Genomic DNA, 16,803 nt, shown 5'->3' on the forward strand with positions numbered 1-16,803 from the left:
CTGAGGGCTGCAGGGAGTTTCTTCACCCCCGGGCTGTCGGCCGGCCGCAGCTTCCTGCTCCTGGGTGACAGTCAGGAGCAAGAAGCTTCTAGGCCGCCGGGCTCATCTTTTGCTGTTTCTCCTCTGCTGTGGGCTGGAAGCCAGAGGACATAAGACACTGGGCTTCACCCCAGGGGTCCACCTGTGTCCGGAGTCCTGCTCACATGGACGCTGTAAGGACACCTCGTGGCGCACTGGAGTTCTGGGGCCTAATTCCTGCCCGGCCCACCTCTCGCCAGCTGTGTGACATTGGACAAATTACTGGACTTCTTTGAGCCTCAGTTTCCCAGTCTATAAAATGGGACGATTTTAGACTTCCCTTCTCAAGGCCAGAAAATCCAGCGTTGTGGCCGTTACCATCATCATCATCATCATCATCATCATCACATTGGGGTCATAAACTAAAGACTATGAGCTGAAGCCTCCCTGAGGTGTTAAAAGAAAAACTATTTTTCAGATTTGGAGAAGTTTTCAACGATTTATTTCCCTCACAACAGCTGGGGATCCGTTCTCTCCGCCAGGTCTCATTCCTGGTCAGGCACGGTGTGTCCTTGGGCCTCACGCCCCCGCCATCCTCAGTGAATGCCTGAGGGACCAGTGAGGAAAACGGAGATCACACGGGCCCACACAAGGTGCGCAAACAATTTTAAGGATTCACTGAGAATAACTTTAATTATACGGTTTCTTCGGGAAGCTAAGAAGGGAGAAGTGTGGGAAGGGAGAAAGGCTTAAATTTACAGATATAGTGACTTCCAACTCCCAAGGAAGCACCCTGGTTGTACGAAGCAAGGCTGACTCTTCCTTGCCTGGGGTCGGACGCCCCAACGGCCTTCTGAGGGTGGGGCTGGAGTCCTGGTGGGAGATGAAGTAGGGACCTGGGTAGGGAACTTTGGGGTGGCGGTGAGGCGAGGCCCGGCCGCCACAGTCCTGCCCCAGCCCCGGGGAGCTTTGCTCCCTGTGTCCGGCTGGGCGAGGGATTAATGCTATGGCCAGCGGGGAGGCCCGGCGGGCCCGGCGGGTCTGCGGGCCCGGACTCAGTGGGCCGGGTGGCGCCGCTCCGCCAGGCCCCCGCGGCCCAGCACCTCCCCGCTGAACTGGTAGGTGAGCTTCTTCTTCACCTTCTTGACCTCGCCTGTCTTGCTGTAGTTGCGCAGCGCGCGGGCCATCTTCTGGTAGGTCATCTTCTTGCGGTTGCCTTTCTGGATGCCCCAGCGGTGTGCCAGCGCCTCCTTGTGCTTGGACGAGAACTGGAAGGTGCCCTTGTCCTTGTCTACCCACCAGATGCTGTCCTTCATGTCCCCGCTGCGCAGCAGGTCGAGCAGGAACTGGTACAGGCGGATCTTCTTCTTGCTGCCTGTGGGCGGAGGCGGTCAGGGCGCCAGCACGCGGACCCACGCCCGCCACTCTACGGGGTCCCCTGGGGTGTGGTCTTGGGGAAGGATGCGGTCAGCAGAGGTCCATGGGGAACCGGGTCCCCCACTGCATGCCTAGTACACACACTCACACTCACACACACAGCACAGAGCGCTACCACACACACACACACACACACACACTGAGCTCTGTGGTGCGACTGCGCGTCAGCTGGCCTTGGCTGGGGTGGGCCTAAGCACGAATACGGCCAGGGGCCGGGCTGGGGCTGGGGCGGGGGCCGCCTACCTGTTTCCCCGTGCACGAGGCCGGGCCCCGGCTCCAGGACATCCGCTTCCCCATCCGACACCTCCAGTGGGGGGCTGTGTCGCTCTCCCTCCTCCTCATCAGAGCTAGGCTGGGCCGGGGACAGCGAGGGGTATGGGAGGCACATGCGGGGTATATAGGGGACCTGGAAAGGTGGGAGAAAGAGTTGAGGCCAGTGAGGGACATTGGAAACTCAGGGCCGCAGGGCAGGGGTCAGCGGAGGAGAACGGAGCGTCCTGAGGGTGGGGCGGTCAGCGGGGGCCAGGGACATGTGAAGGGAGGGGACTTGGAGGGCAGGCAGGGTACAGAGGTCAAGCAGGGTCACCACACATAGGGTGCAGGTTGTGGGGACGAGGGGCTGCTGAAACCCCGCCAAGCTCGGGCCCCTGGTTCCGGGCTGTGACTCAGGGAAAAGGCTCCTTTCACATGCACAAAGGTGCCGAATGGACTGGCGGTCGCCCCTGGGTGAGAAGTGGGGGTGTGGAGAGGCCTACGAGTCAGGTACCAGAGTGCATGAGCCAGGAGTGAGGGAAGAAGCAGTCAAGGTCGTGAGGGGAGATAGAGATCAACGGAGGTCACCGGTTGGGATTAGGGTCAGCGGGTCTGAGCAGGGTCAGTAAAGGGCGTCGTTGGGGAGAGAGAGGGGCCAGCAGAGGTCAGTGGAGGTCAGTGCTCAATGACTCAGATGCTAGATCCATGAGGGGCCAGCAAATGGGGGTTGCAGCCAGCGAGGGTCAGGAAGGCCCATTCTTTGGGTTGAAGTCGGGCGAGTCAGTGTGGGGGGTGGGAATTATCTGGGCTCTGTCCGTCATGGGGAGAGAGGAGATAAGGGGCAGGGGTTCACAAGGTCAGTCAGAGGGTCAGGAGGAGCCGTTGGGTCTTCAGCCACCGTTGGCGTTGGCGCCGTAGGGCAGGAAGCGAGTTGAGTAAGAGCCTATATCAGCTTCCTGTGAAGCCCGGGCCCCACCACGGGCCGTGGGCTCCTTCGGGCCAGGCTGGACTGCACGCACCTGGTGGCCGAGGCTGGCATGGGTGGGCGCCATGGAGGTGTCGAGCACGTGCATCTGCTCCAGCTCCATGTGGCGGTAAAGCTGCTGCAGCTGCGGGGGCTGCACGCTCTGCAGCTCCGTGAAGTGGTTCTCTGCGAAGCTTTCGAACTCACTGTGCACGTGGTGCGGGTGGAAGTCCCAGTAATGGTCTGTGGGGAACAGCCAGGCAGTGAGGGGTGAGCCCAGGGGTGGGCAGGGCAGGAAAAGGTTAGAATAATGTAAAAATAAGACTGCCCAGATGAATGGGGCTATTACCGCAGGCCAGGCTGGACTACAAGGTGACATTAATCACCTCACCATTCTGCTCGTTATCTGATGACCCTATTTTATAGATGAGGACCCTGAGGCTCTGAGGGGCTACATATACAACATGTCCATGCTCCAAGGCCTTGTCAGTGGCAGAGCTGGGACGTAGGCCTGAAGCAAAGCCTGTGTTATCAATGACATTTCCATTTTGCCTCCCACACGGCCACCAGGACACAGGCTTTTGAACCAGAGGCTGAATCCTGACTCTGCCATTAACTTCCTGTGTGACCTCAGTCACACGCACGGACCTCTCTGGCCTCTGTTGACTCACCTGTGAAATGGGGATAATAGTCATCAAGAGAATACCAATGAGTTCACATTTGTAAAACTCTTAGCCTCCAAGTAGGCCCTGGGGGAAAGTTGGCTCCCCTCCCCTCCCCTTAAGATCTCGCAGTGGTTCCTGAGCTGACTGGCTGCCTGCCCACAGTCACGTGCATACGGCCTTGTCACATGGCCAAGGTGTGTGACTGCAAAGTCACAGGGCTGACATTCCTCACACACCAGAACTAGTCCAGGCTCATGTTCAAAGCCATGCCCTTGGGCAGCTGCATCTGTGCTCCAGTGGGGTTACTAGGACCCAAGGCTTTCCTGGAAACTCCCTCATGGGTGCTTTCAGAGCCTGCGGTGGCGTGGGTTCAAGTTTGGGGAACAGCCACATGCCACTGGGAGCCCTGTCTTGAAACTCGGGTAGGTCTTCAACGAGGTTCCTCTGGGCACCCTTTCCAGGAACAAAAACTGCCAAAGGTCTAAGGACTTCCTGGGTGCAGTTTGGGGTCCGAAAGAAGATATGGGGAGAGAGCGACAAGAGGAGTGTTTTCATGTGACCCAAAGAGAGAGTGTACAGGATGCTAGCCCAGTGTCTCTGAGACGAGCACAAGGCCCTGCAGGGGGACCATCGCCAGCCCCGCGTGTGTATCCGTGTGTGACACACGCGTGTTTGTCTGTCTCCCTCTTTTTTTTCTCTCTCACACAAGTATATACCCATTCACGCATTCCTAAGAAATGACATGGGTTTTTTTTTTTTTTTTTTGGCTCTGGACTTTTTATCAGAAGACTTGCTTTCTAATCCTACTCTGTGGTGGCTTTGCCATGTGACCCTGGATGAGACAGTCTATCTCCCTGGGCCTCTGATTCCCCATTCTCCAGTTACTGACATCCTGTCCACGTGTGAAATCATTTGAACCCTCAGTCTAGACTTCCCCCTCTGTGAGGCTGCCTGGCACAGAGGAGAGAAAGTACATGATTTGGGAGTCAGGTAGAGCTGGGTTCACACCTGGCTCAGCCATTTACCATTGTATGACATTGGACAGGTCATTCCACTTCCCTAAGCCTCAATTTCTTCACCTGTAAAATAGGGCTAATAATTACACCTATGTCATAGGCTTGTCGAAAGATTAAATGAGTCTAAAAAATGCTTAAAATAGAACCTAGCACAAACTAAGTTTCAATAAACATTAACCATTATTATTGTTAATATTATTATGAGCCTGGTTTAGCACCCGCGCAAACAGCAAGATGCTTTAATATATGTTTATTTCCTCTTCTTACCCCTGCTCCTGCCTCCTTGGTCAGTGGCTCAGAGAAATAGTTTCAGGGACCCTGGCTGCCACTTTCTCCCAGAGCCTGGAGTTGAGGCCCCAGCATTGCACCACGACGGCAGTGACCGCTTTTACTCAGCTCTGTGTTCCCAGTGCCTAGACCCAGTAGGTCCTCCACAAACATTTCCTGAATGAATGAACGAGGCTTATTCTCTTAAGAGCTCTCCCTGACTCTCCTCCACAAAATCATATAAACCTGAGGGAAGACAAAACACTTAATTTGTACGTTCATCTTGCACTGAGTTAACGAGATCCAGAAACTCTCCACTTGCTGTGGGAAAGTTGGATCTGTCTTTTAGAGACAGGCCTTTTGGGGGCTCTGGGATATGGTGAGCAGATCCGAGATCCTCTTTAGCTATATAGATGGGCTCTTCAGCCCCACTCCTGGCCCTTCCCGTTTTTGCCTTCTCCTGCCTAGGCTGAAGCTCCCAGATCTTTGTAGAATGCCCCATCAATCCTGCTCACCAACCTCCCATTCTCACACCCACTCCAGCTCAGGGTTGGGGTCCCCTGAGTGCCTGCAGCTCTCCAGGTGTAGGACGAAGGCCCCTCATTGCTCTTTCCCTCCTGCTATCCACCTCTGTTCTAATTTCATCTGAGACTCATGGGCTCATTCTGGTGGTCCCAGCCTGAGGCCAGCATTTCTCAAAGCGGGTCACAGTGGACCTTCTTCATCAGAGTCATTTGAAGAGCTGGAAAAGCCTGCAGGTTTGGGGCTTACTGAAGACTCACTGAATTAGAAGCGCTGAGAGGGAAGCTGGGAATCCGGACTCTAACAGGGTCCCAGGAAGGTTCCTTTGCTCACTGAAGTTCTGGAAGCCTGCCCCAGGGTCCCCGGAAAGCAACGACAGAGACTCTTAAGCTACAATTAAAGTTTCAAAAGGTCCAACGGAAACCTCACCTTTACCCTTGATTTGGGCACTCAGGCAATTATGTAATAAACGTTGTCTGGTAGGCAGAGAAGAAAGTCCAAGTAAGGGGCTCTCTGAAGGAACACAATACATACAAGGAGTACTTCCTAGTGCAAAGGTCAGCACTCCTGGGCAATTTGACCCTCATTTCTGGATGGCTGTTCACAAATGCATTACTTTACCCCTTTTTGTCCCTTCAATGGGCCACCCAGGCCATCTGCTCTTTAGCATGACTCTCTGCTCCTTAAAAAAATATAATGTCATTTGCATATCTGGAGATAAGTCTGGACCCTCCCTTCTGTAGCTGTTAGGCACCCAACACATGATAGGTCTCAATTAATATTTGATTAAATGACAAAAAAAGGATAACTTTTAATGTGTTTTTTATGTACCAGGCACTGAGCTGAGTACTTAATCCACATGATTTAATTTAATCTTCACCTTAGCTCTGACCAGGTGGCCAATATAGTATGATCTTCCTTTTTAGCACATGAGGAAATTCTGACTCAAAAAGACTAAGTCCCTCCTCCACAGGCAGTCATAGTAGAGTCAGGCCCAAACCTACCTGTGTATGACTCCGGGGACTGAACTCTTACAACTATACCATACCACCTCTGAGGAACAAGATCGTTAATGAAAGCTTTAAGTAAGACCCATGGTGGCAGAGAGACTTTACCGACTGCTCTTATCCATCTGTCTCCACTATCCACCTTTCATCTTCATCCATCATCCATCGTCCATCCTTCATCCACTCATCATCCAACCATTATCCATCCATCACCCAGCCAGCAATGACTCATTCATCTAAATCTCTCATTTCTTCCCTTTCAAACCAGCTCCCAATCTGGGACCAAAGTCCTGCCCACACATCTCTATTTTTTACTCAATTTTTTGGTGTCACTAATACCTGTGCATCACCAGGACCAAAATAAAATAATATTCAAAACAATGCCACACACACACAAAAAAATCAAGTCTAAAGTGTCATTCAGTTGACCTTCTCTCTTTAGCGCAGAAATCCCAGCTGAAGCCAGGGCTCCCCCAGGGGAACAGAAGATCGAGACAGAGAAGGAAGATGAGGAATTAAGAAAGCAAGAGCTGAGAAGAAACCTTCTCAGGAAATCACAGACCATTGGACGAGGGCTCTTGAAGGCCAGCCTCCTGCATATTGTTCAGAGATAGAAACTAAGGGCCCAGAGCAGAGAGCTCCAGCTCTCATGGTCCTTGTTACTCTCTACCTTGTCTCCTAGTTATTAAGGCTTTGGCTATTCCCTTCAATGTAAAGATAAATCTGACAGGACCTGAGTTTCATTAATTGCACAGCACCTAGCAATGAGAGAGAGAGAGAGAGAGAGAGAGAGAGAGAGAGAGAGAGAGAGAGAGAGAGAGAGATTGGTGGAAGATGGATGGAGGGTTCAGTAGGTGGGGGGAAGGACAATTGGAAAGGTGAACGAGTGGATGATTTAGATTGACTGCTCTAAATTGGTGGATGGTTAGGGGTATGAGAGAAGGAAAGAGTATATGGAAAGATGGATAGAGAGAAGGACTCATACTTTGAAACTCTACTTCCTTTACCAATCCCATCTCAAATAGCAAATCCTATCAAACCCAGTAGGATGGCGATTATCAAAGAACAGAAAATGACAAGTGTTGGCAAGGATGTGGAGAAGTTGGAACCCTTGTGCACTGTTGCTGAGAATGTAAAATGGTGCAGCCACTACAGAAAAAAGAATGGTGGTTCCTCAAAATACTACATAAAATTACCATATGATCCAGAAATTCCACTTCTGGGTATATCCCCAAAAGAACTGAAAGCAGAGTCTCAAAGACATATGTGTACACCCATGTTCACAACAGCATTATTTAGAATAGCCAAAGGCAACCCAGCTGTCCATGGACAGATGAATAGGTAAACAACATGTAGTACATACACACACTCAAATATTATTCAGCCTTAAAAAGGAAGAAAATTCTGACACATGCCGCAACGTGGATGAGCCTTGAGGACATTATACCAAGTGAAATAAGCCGGTCACAAAGAGAAATACTGTATGATTCCACTCATGTGAGGTACATAATGTAGTGATATTTAGAGAAACAAAAAGTAGGACTGTGGTTGCCAGGGGCTGAGGGGAGGGGGCAGCAGGGACTTATTGTTTAATGGGTTCAGAGTTTCAGTCTTGCAAGATGGAGGTGGAGGACAGTGATGGTTATATAACAGGGTGAGTGTACTTAAGGCCACGGAACTGTATACTTGGCTAAGATGCTAAATTTTATATTATATGTATTTCACCACAATTAATAATGATAATAATAAACCACAAATTCTATGAGCCCTGCCTTCAAAATCTATGCTGAATCTGTCCACTCCTTTCTGTCTCTGGTGGCACCACCACTGTCTAAGACACTGTCATCTCTTGCCTGGATAATTTCAGTAATTTCATGACTGACTGTTCTCTGTCTTCCTATTCTTGCTTCCCCTCCATCTGTTCTCCAACAAAGCAGCCAAAGTAACCTTTTAAAACGCTTATTCCAGAGTCAAAACAAAACTAAATGAACAGAAAAAAATAAACAAGCAAAAATATAGGTTACACTGAAAAAAGTGGACGTGGAAAGGCAACAGGCTTCATAAGAAAAATTCTAGTAACCAGAAGACGGTAGAGAATTACTTTCAAATTTCTAAGGGAAAAAAACGATTTTCAACCCAGATTTTTATACATAGCCAAGCTACTATTAACCAAGTGAGAGCATAGATTAAAGACATGAATGGGGTAAAACAAACAACCACAAAGCCTTACCTCCCACACATCCTGTCTTAGAAGACTATACTGATAAGAATAACAAATCCTTATGTAACATTCACTGTCCTAAGCGTTTTACCGGCAGTAACTGACTACACCAATCCTGTGAAGTAGGTATCATTATGAGAAAGCTGAGGCACAGAGAGGTAAAATATCTTGCCCATGGTCACCCCAGAGAGTAATGGGGAGTTGGGGTGCAAACCCTAGCAGCCTGGTTCCAGAGTGAGGGCTCTTATATCCTTGCAACACTGCCGCTCAAAAATGCAGGGACGAGAAAGTATTGGTACCAAAAGTACTCCTTGTGGCCCAGTTGTAATATTCACATGGTCATAATAATGGAAAATTTGGATACTGATTTGACAAAAATTACTATACAGAGAAAGGCAGACACTGGATGATTTCACTTATATGTGGAATCTTCAAAAAGACACACACACACACACACACACACACACACACACGAAACCAAACGCGTAGAAAAAGTGATCAGAGTGGTGGTTGCCAGAGGCAGGGGGCAAGGAGAAGTGGGTGAAGGTGGTCAAAAGACACAGACTTTCCGGCTGTAAGGTAAGTCAGTCCTGGGACGGCTGTAAGGTAAGTCAGTCCTGGGACGTGACGGGCAGCGCGGCGATGGTAGGCTGACTGCTGTGTGCTACATGTGAAAGGCGTTGGGAGAGGGGACCCTAAAAGTTCTCAGCACAAGGAGAAAGAATGTTTTGTAACTGTATGAAGTGATGAATGTTAACTAGACTTGTGGCAACCATTTCTCAGGATATACATGTGTGACGTCATCATGCCGTACACCTTAAATTTATATGGCACTGTATGTCCGTTATATCAATAACACTAGAAAACAAGAAAAAGGCTACTATATAATTATCTTGGTATATATGGAGAAGTGTGCGTGTGCATGTGTGTGTGTGTGTGCATGCGTGCTGTGATGACTAAAGACTCTAATTCTCATGGTTCATAGTACAATTAAATAGATAATGTCTCAAATTTAAAAATCAAGCTGGATTCCTCTCTACCTAGCAGATAAAAGTTACTCAATAAATGTTTCTAAACGAATAAATGAATGATTTTCTAGGTCTATATTTCAAATATGCATGCATACAGTTACATACGACTGTAATAGGAAGACTTGGAAAATAAATTTCAATCTATCTTTAATATGCTATGTATGTCACAGAGAAAAGTCTATAAGTTTAAGTAAAAAATAGCCAAGAGTAGAACAGCATGATACCACAATTCCATTTTTGAATGAGTAGATTATGTACATGTTTACAAACATACCAGATTATATATGTAGAATAAAATGTCTGTGAGGATAAACTAAGATGCTAGTAGTGGACAGTGAGATTCAGCAGTGAGGGAAATATTTTACTTGATATATTGTTGTATTTGTTATTTTAAAAATTAATAAAAATTTAACATGTACTTAGATTTTCACCAAACACACACACAGAAGCATACATGCCCACACACAATCACACACACACACAAAGTTATTTGGATCATGTCATTTCCCTGCTCAAAACCATCCAATGGCTTCCATTGGTTGTAGGATAAAATCAAACTCCTGCCATGGTCTCCAGGACCCGTATGGCTTGCCCTCTGCAGACCCCCAGCTTCATTTCACCTCCATTCCCCCCTGTCTCATGCGCACCACCACCCTGGCTCTCTGCCAAGGTCACTCTTGTTTTTGTGCTTATTCTCTGCCTAGGACACCTCGCCCCACCCCCACACGCCTTTGCACGCATGCTCCTCCTCTTCTCTCAGATTTCCACTCAACTGCCGCCTCCTCAGAGACCCTCCCCGATCACCTAAATTACAGTAACCCCCTCACATAGGCACATCACATTAATTACTCTGCTTTTTCTAGGACTTATGGTTACATGTCTGCTTATTTGATTGTTCACTGTCTCCCTCACTGGGATGTAAGCTCCAAGACAGTGGCTTTGTCTGTCTTGCTCACCCTGGAACCTCCAGTGCCTAAAACAGTGTCTGGTACATGGCATATAATCAGAGGCTATTTGGCAGGTGAGTACACAAGCAGACTGGACAATGAGTGTTGGATGGATGAGTAGGTGGACGGCTGGTTGACTGTCAGCTAAGTCAATTAAAATGACCCAATTGATCTGTCACAGAGTCCTCTGTGCTTCTCCTGCTCTCCCAGCTGCTTCATCTTCCCTGCCTGGGGGCTGCAGTAAAGCTAACATCGCAGGTCCTGAAAATTTACCAGGCTTGGTACTCAGCATATTACCTCATACACTACGTGCGTTGCCTCATATAATTGTCACAACTCTATGTGGTAAGTATTTTTATGCTTTCAGTTTTATAGATGGGGAAACGGGCTCAGAGAGGTTGTCACTTGCTCTCAGGTTACACACAGCCGAGTGATGGAGCCTGGACTAGACCCAGGCCCCGCCCCTGCGTCTTTGCACTAAGCCTCGCTTGAGTCTTCAGCGAATTTCCCCCAACAGTACTAGGAAGGGGTAGAACGGATACCCAGATCACGGGTGATGGAGAGGCAGTATGGGAGGAAAAGGAGCTGGGACTCGCGGGGACACCGGAGAAGTCTTTACAGGAACTGGGGATTCATGATCCAAATGGGGCGCTCAGATACTCAATCAGGAGTCACTCCTAGAACCCTGTCGCAAATAGAAGGGAGCTGCCTGGGCGCTGAGCCAGGAAAGGCTTTCTCTAAAGTGCTCACTCCATCAGCCAGCTCCAGGTCTAGCTCATTTCTAGATGTATGAACAGCAGCCCCATATTACAGAAAGGAAAACTGAAGCTTCACTAGATCCAAAGGGAATGCACTCAAACCCAGTGAAACTGAAAGGGGGTCAGGCTCAACGCTAAAGGATCCCCAAAGCTGAAAGGAGTCCCAGGCAGCCCTGGGCTCGCCGGAACTCAAGCCGTCCTGCTGCCTGGAGCCACCAGGGGGCGCCAGTCCTCAGGCCCAGTGGGCTTGACTGCGCAGGCCCTGACGGCTAGGTGTGCGTGGTGGTCTCCGGGTCATGGAGACTCGACTTTGATCCTGGCTGGGGTAGCTGGGGCTAGAGTTAGATGAGGGAGACTGGCTCCCTAAATTGTCTAGCTTTATCACAGGCAGGGTGCGTTTCTTATAGAATTGTAAATAAGCTTAAAAGGATGAAAAAGAGGATATTTTAAAGCCTTTCTAGCCCTGGGTTTCTGAAAGAAGCCTGTGTGTTCCCTGATGTGGCCTTGAGATGTCTCCACCACCTCTTCCCAAGACATGGCTTCCAGGTATGTTCTTTATAACAGTCGTCAGGCATGAGTTCCAGGCGAAGCTGCTCACAGGTTTGACATCCCAGTGTGAGAGCCCTAAGTAAAGACTCGCTGCATGTCACACCCCTGGGTGTGGCCTTCAGGTTGAGACTGCCATAGACAAGCCTGCAGAATGGAGCTACTCCGGGTGTGATTGGCCCCCAGGTGTCGTGTTCAAGTATGAAACTTGCCTCAGCTGGGCGTGCAGACACCCCAGTGTCTGGCATGCCCAGGCCTTGGAACCCCTGGAGAATGTCTTAGTGAGTACCTCACCTTTGGTTCAGGGGTGTCCCCATCAATATGCCAAGATCCACTTCAGGTGACCTCTCACGGCCCCCTGCCCAGGTCCCTGGCACCTAACCCTTTTCTCTCCTCCCCTGAATCTGCTGCTCCAGGATGGAGGCTGGGCCTTGGCGTGGACAGTTAGACCCAGACAGAAGGCTCTCCCGCCCAGGCCCCATTCTCACTCGCACCCTGACAAACTGGGCTTTCAGCCCCTGCTGAATGAGGGGGTCCTCAGAGCCTTTGCTTTAGCTCAGCAGTTCTCAGATTGGAGTTATTCTGCATGTACCCCCCACCGAGGGACATTTGGCAATGTGTGGAGACATTTTTGGTTGCCGTGACTAGTGGTCCTACTGTCATCTAGTGAGTTGAAGCCAGGGACACTGCTAAATATCCCACAGTATACAGAAGAGGCCTCATAGCATAGAATTATGTGGTCTCAAGTGTCAGTAGAAGTTGAGAAACGCTGCCAGCTACACACAGCAGGGGGCTGTACCAACAGTTCAGGAGGAGGGAGTGACGAAAACAGAGAGGAGGCATTAGGGGAGGAGGGAGAGGACAAAGCACTTGACCTGGAGCGGACAGACCCCCTGACTAGATGTATGACATTGTCCAAATTGCTTCATTCCCTAAGCCTCTTTCCTCATTTGTAAAAAGGCCACGAGCATTGGACAAGAAGGTAAACATGGAAGAAGCTGACTTGTGCCTTGGCACACCAAAGATGCTCAGTAAATGCAGGCTGGGGTATGGGGTGTGTGGGAGCAGGAACGTGGGGGTTTAGGGTAGTGAATTCACAACCCCTGGGAACTAGCTTGATCCAATTCTCAGAATTCCAAAGAAGCCCTGGGAACCATTTCTTTTTTCTCTCCAGACCCCAGGAGTCACTCCGGCGCCCAAGCCAGGCTGGGGAAGTGGGGTGGGGCCAGCCTCCCGCTCTGTACTCACCATTGTGGCTTTCTCCATCACTGCTGAGATAGGGGTAATATTCGTGCGTTGGGCGTTGGTACAGATCTGTGTCATAGGGAACCAAGTCTTCCGAAGCCTGCTGACAGAGGAGGGTGTCAGGACTCAGACTGTGGCAGGGAGACCCCAGTGTGTTAAGCCCCGTCCCAGACAGAGCGGCCACATCGGGCCTGCAGCCCTCTCTGCTGGGAAGTGGGAGAAGCCACAGAGTAGGAGCAGGGACTCAGGAGAGCAAGAGCCTAGGTTCCTGCAGAAAGGGAGTGACGGGGACCCTGGAGGTCAGAGGTCAAAATAGGACCAGGGCTGAGGGGAGAGCACAGCCTCCCTCCACTCAGCCCCGCCCCCGCGCCCGCCCTCTTCACAGGCGCCACACACTCACACACACCTGCGTGACTGAGTTCCAGCCTCACATACTCACTGTCTCACATTCACAATGATGCACCTGCAGCCCCCAAACGCACACATGCTCCCCATGACACACTCACCTACACACTCCTGCAAGGGAACTGACGCCCACACGTCCACTCACACTCGCTCTCACACTCACTCTAAAGGTCACTCGCATTCACACCTGCTTGTGGTCACACGCACACTCCATTATACGCTCACCCCCTAGGCCTAGGCAGAGGCACACGCATTAACACACGTACCCCCATATTCAACGTCAAGCACGTTAACACTCACATCCGTGCTATACCCTTTCACAATCACTCATGCTCCGCTTGCACACTCATCCTCACAGCCCACATGCTCGTCCTCCGGCCCCAGTGCCCACAGCCCATACCCCACTGCCCGTTCTCCCTCATCGCCTGTGTCCAGGCCCCACGCATGCGTGGGGCCACCGTGACGACCAGGGGCCGTTCGCACTGATGGGCGTTACCGCATTCACCCAGGTGGGCTTTGGGGGCCACGAGGTGGCCAGAGCCCTGATCCCTCACTCTCCCTCATCCATCATCCTTCTGCCGCCCTCACTGGGATCCTCCCTTCTCTTCCTCCCTGCCTCCCCGCCCCCTTCCCTCCGCCCCCTCCCTCCTCACTCCTCTCTGTCCTGCTTCTTCCCTCCTCCTCCTCCTCCTCCTCCTCACTAACTGGCACAGGCACAGGGACATGCACACCCAGTCTTCCCAGCAGTCATCAGGCCTCTCCCCGCCCTGCAGTGCGTGCCCAAAGATTGCACAACAGTGACTCTGGCCCTCAAGGCTTGGGTTGGGGGCCAGGGCCGCCCTGGGAGCCCACACTCCCAGGAGTACTTAGAGTCCCCTGGGCTGGGGAGAGGGGCCGAAGAGTTTGGCACGGGAGCCCAAGATGTGCCTCCTACTCAGCTCCATCTGAAGTTCAGGGATTGAGGGGTCAAGGGTCAGAGACAGTGTGGCCAAGCCCCTAGGTCTTTAGTTTTCTTGAAGCAGAGTTGGCTCTTCCTGGGACCATCTTTGTTACTCCCTGCCTGCCCCCCACCTTCTTGATCTCAGGACGGGGAAGGGTAGGACAGGGCCAGGCTGGGGGGCTAGCTGGCTGGTGGTGTGTCTGGCCCAGCAAGGAGGCCAAGGAGCCCAGCACCAGTTTCTGGGCAGAGCGGCCCAGCAGCGGGATGTCAGACCTGGGGTGCCTGTGAGCTGGGATGGGCCGGAGAAGGAGCTGCCTCTAGGCTAGGCAAGCTGAGTCAGGTAGGCAGGTCCTGACAGGCCCTTCCCTGCTCCCCTCAGGGCTCCCCGCCCTTGCTGAGTGGAGAAGGGCTAGGAAAACAGAGAGGGGTCGTCGCAGAGGGGCCCTGGTCTGACACCTAAGACTGAAACTGTCTCCCAGAGCAGGAGCAGGCTGCGGGCTCTGCCCCAGCCTGCTGCCCTGTCCTCCCTGGGATCCCCTGTGTCATGCTTCTCCACCTCCGGTCCGTCCCTGTCCTCGCCTCAGTCCCTGTCCTAAGTCCAGTCCCACACTCGACCAAGTCCTGCCCCAGCCCCGGTCCCAGCCCCGGCCCCAGCCCCAGCCCTCTTCTCCCCGCTCCCCAGCCCTAGCTCCAACCTCGACTGCGGCCCTAGTCTCTGCTCCACTCCTTGCTGCTGCCTAGACCAGCCCCTGGCCCAGCGTCCTGGGGATCTGCAGGCCCAAGGCCCAGACCCTCTAGTCAACAACCATGTCCTCTGTGCCAGGTCTCAGACTGGGCACTGGGGACCCAGATTTATAGCAGCCTCAGTCCCCAGGATCTCCTAGACCATGGGCCGAGACTTCTGGCCCATTGCCTCCTGCTCTCAAGCCTTTACTGTCCCGAGGACCAGCTTCCCCCAACACCAGTCCTCCCATCGCCTCCTCTACCACCTCTCTGCTGCCTCTCTCACCATCCCCGGCCCAGCACCCTGCCCTGGAGCTCCGGCCTGCCACCCAAACCCCATCTATAAATAACCGTTCAGGGCCCACCGATCACAGCCCCACCACGGGCCCAGCCCTCAGGCCTGCAGGGCATGCTCTGAGGACCCAATGGCCCCCTCGCTGGGTCTCAGGCCAGGAGCCCCGGGAGGAAACACCAACTTCCCACTGATAGCAAGCCAGGAGGGCAGCCGAGGGGCTGGCGGGCTGGTGGGCAGGGGGATGGGTGTCCGAGGGCCGCGGGTTGGGCTAGTGGAAGAGTCCCAGTACTCACAGTGGGGACGAGGGGAAACCCTTCCATTTTGCACGCCTGTAACATCCAGCCGAGCTCCGAGCCGGTCAGGTCGCCTGCCTCGGTTGGGGCCAGTGCGGAGCCCCTTGAGATAGGGTGCCCCGCCTGGGGCTTGACGGACTTGGGTGGGCGCAGGGCTCAGGCCTGCCCCCTGAGCTACAGGAGCCCTGGGTGAGCCCCCTCCCTTGACATTGCAGGGCCAACTCAAGTTCCTGATTTTATCGAAGGGCCTGCCGCTGGAAGATAGTCCCCTTGGGGTGACATCACCGCCCCAGCCCTTTGCATAAATCTCTTGCGCTACAGGAAGTCTCTGGCCGACTGGGGCAGGTGGTGCTCCAGGGGCTGGCCTGGGAGGCCATGGGGGCCAGGCCCCCTGCCCAGAGGAAGCTGGGACTGTGAGGGGCGGCCTTGGGGGCTGGTTGGGGAGGAAGACTGGGAAGAATAAGGCTAGCTCTACCACAGGGAGGCTTTTGCTGCCCCTGGGCTCTGCTCAGGCTCTGACCCCAAACCCCACAAATGCCTCCTTCTCTTGAGAGCCCCCCGCCCCATGTCACCAACAGTCACTCCCTTGGGGTCAGAGCTGGTAGGGTGGCCTCTTGGGGCCTCCACTTTCTGGGGTCAGCCTGACTGGCTGAGGGCTCTGATCCAGCATCCTGCCAGGCCTGGCTCTTCCTGTGCTGGGGGCCCCAAAGCCTAGGTTCTACCCCGCCTGGGGCTGGGCTCTGGGGCAGGGTCCTCTGCACAGTGTGCTTTCCCCTCCCGCGAACCCGGTCCCTTCATGGCTGCTTTCCTTCCACCAAAGGAGGGTCCTGGCTTCTTATACCACCCCTCTCACTCCTCTCAGCACCACTGCTTCTTCCAAACCCCCGGGGCTCTATTCTCAGCCCAGATTTCTGTTTTCCCACCCTGAACATCATAGTCTTCCTAGCTTGCTCACCTTTCTTGTCTGTCCGTCCATACATCTATTTTCCCATCCATTTGTTTATCTGTTTGTCCATCCATCTACCGCCCATCGAGTCAGGCATAAATTCATTTATCTATTAGTTTATCTAACTGTCCATTCATTCATTTATCTGTTTCTGCATCATCCATTCTCCCCTTTGTCCACTTGTCCATCTAGCCATCTATGCATTTATATATCATCACCCTTATTCATTAATTATTAATCTGTCGGTTTATATATTTCCATCTGTTTATCCACTGTATATACAGCTTTCAGTCTGTCCATCCATT

The 16,803-nt window shown here is 52.2% G+C and overlaps 1 protein-coding gene across 4 annotated transcripts; it reads right to left on the reverse strand.

Moving 5' to 3' along the window:
* Positions 1-503: 503 nt before the first annotated feature.
* SPI1 (Spi-1 proto-oncogene) lies at positions 504-15,829 on the reverse strand. Of its 4 annotated transcripts, none has more exons than XM_016146631.2 (6): positions 15,553-15,829; positions 12,900-12,999; positions 2,727-2,914; positions 1,699-1,861; positions 1,120-1,393; positions 504-1,055 (listed from the first exon to the last, which is right to left on the reverse strand). In XM_016146631.2, exons 1-6 carry the CDS (start codon positions 15,595-15,597, stop codon positions 734-736), a joined length of 1,092 nt encoding a protein of 363 aa, XP_016002117.2. In that variant the 5' UTR covers positions 15,598-15,829; the 3' UTR covers positions 504-733. The 4 variants fall into 4 exon arrangements, with proteins under 4 accessions (XP_016002117.2, XP_016002118.2, XP_016002120.2 ...); XM_016146632.2 differs by having other exon boundaries at positions 12,900-12,996; positions 15,553-15,827; XM_016146634.2 differs by having other exon boundaries at positions 938-1,393; positions 15,553-15,828.
* Between the last annotated feature and the right edge of the window lie 974 nt (positions 15,830-16,803).

This window comes from Rousettus aegyptiacus, unplaced genomic scaffold, assembly GCF_014176215.1.
Source record: "Rousettus aegyptiacus isolate mRouAeg1 unplaced genomic scaffold, mRouAeg1.p scaffold_m13_p_5, whole genome shotgun sequence".
NCBI classification, from domain to species: Eukaryota; Metazoa; Chordata; class Mammalia; order Chiroptera; family Pteropodidae; genus Rousettus; species Rousettus aegyptiacus.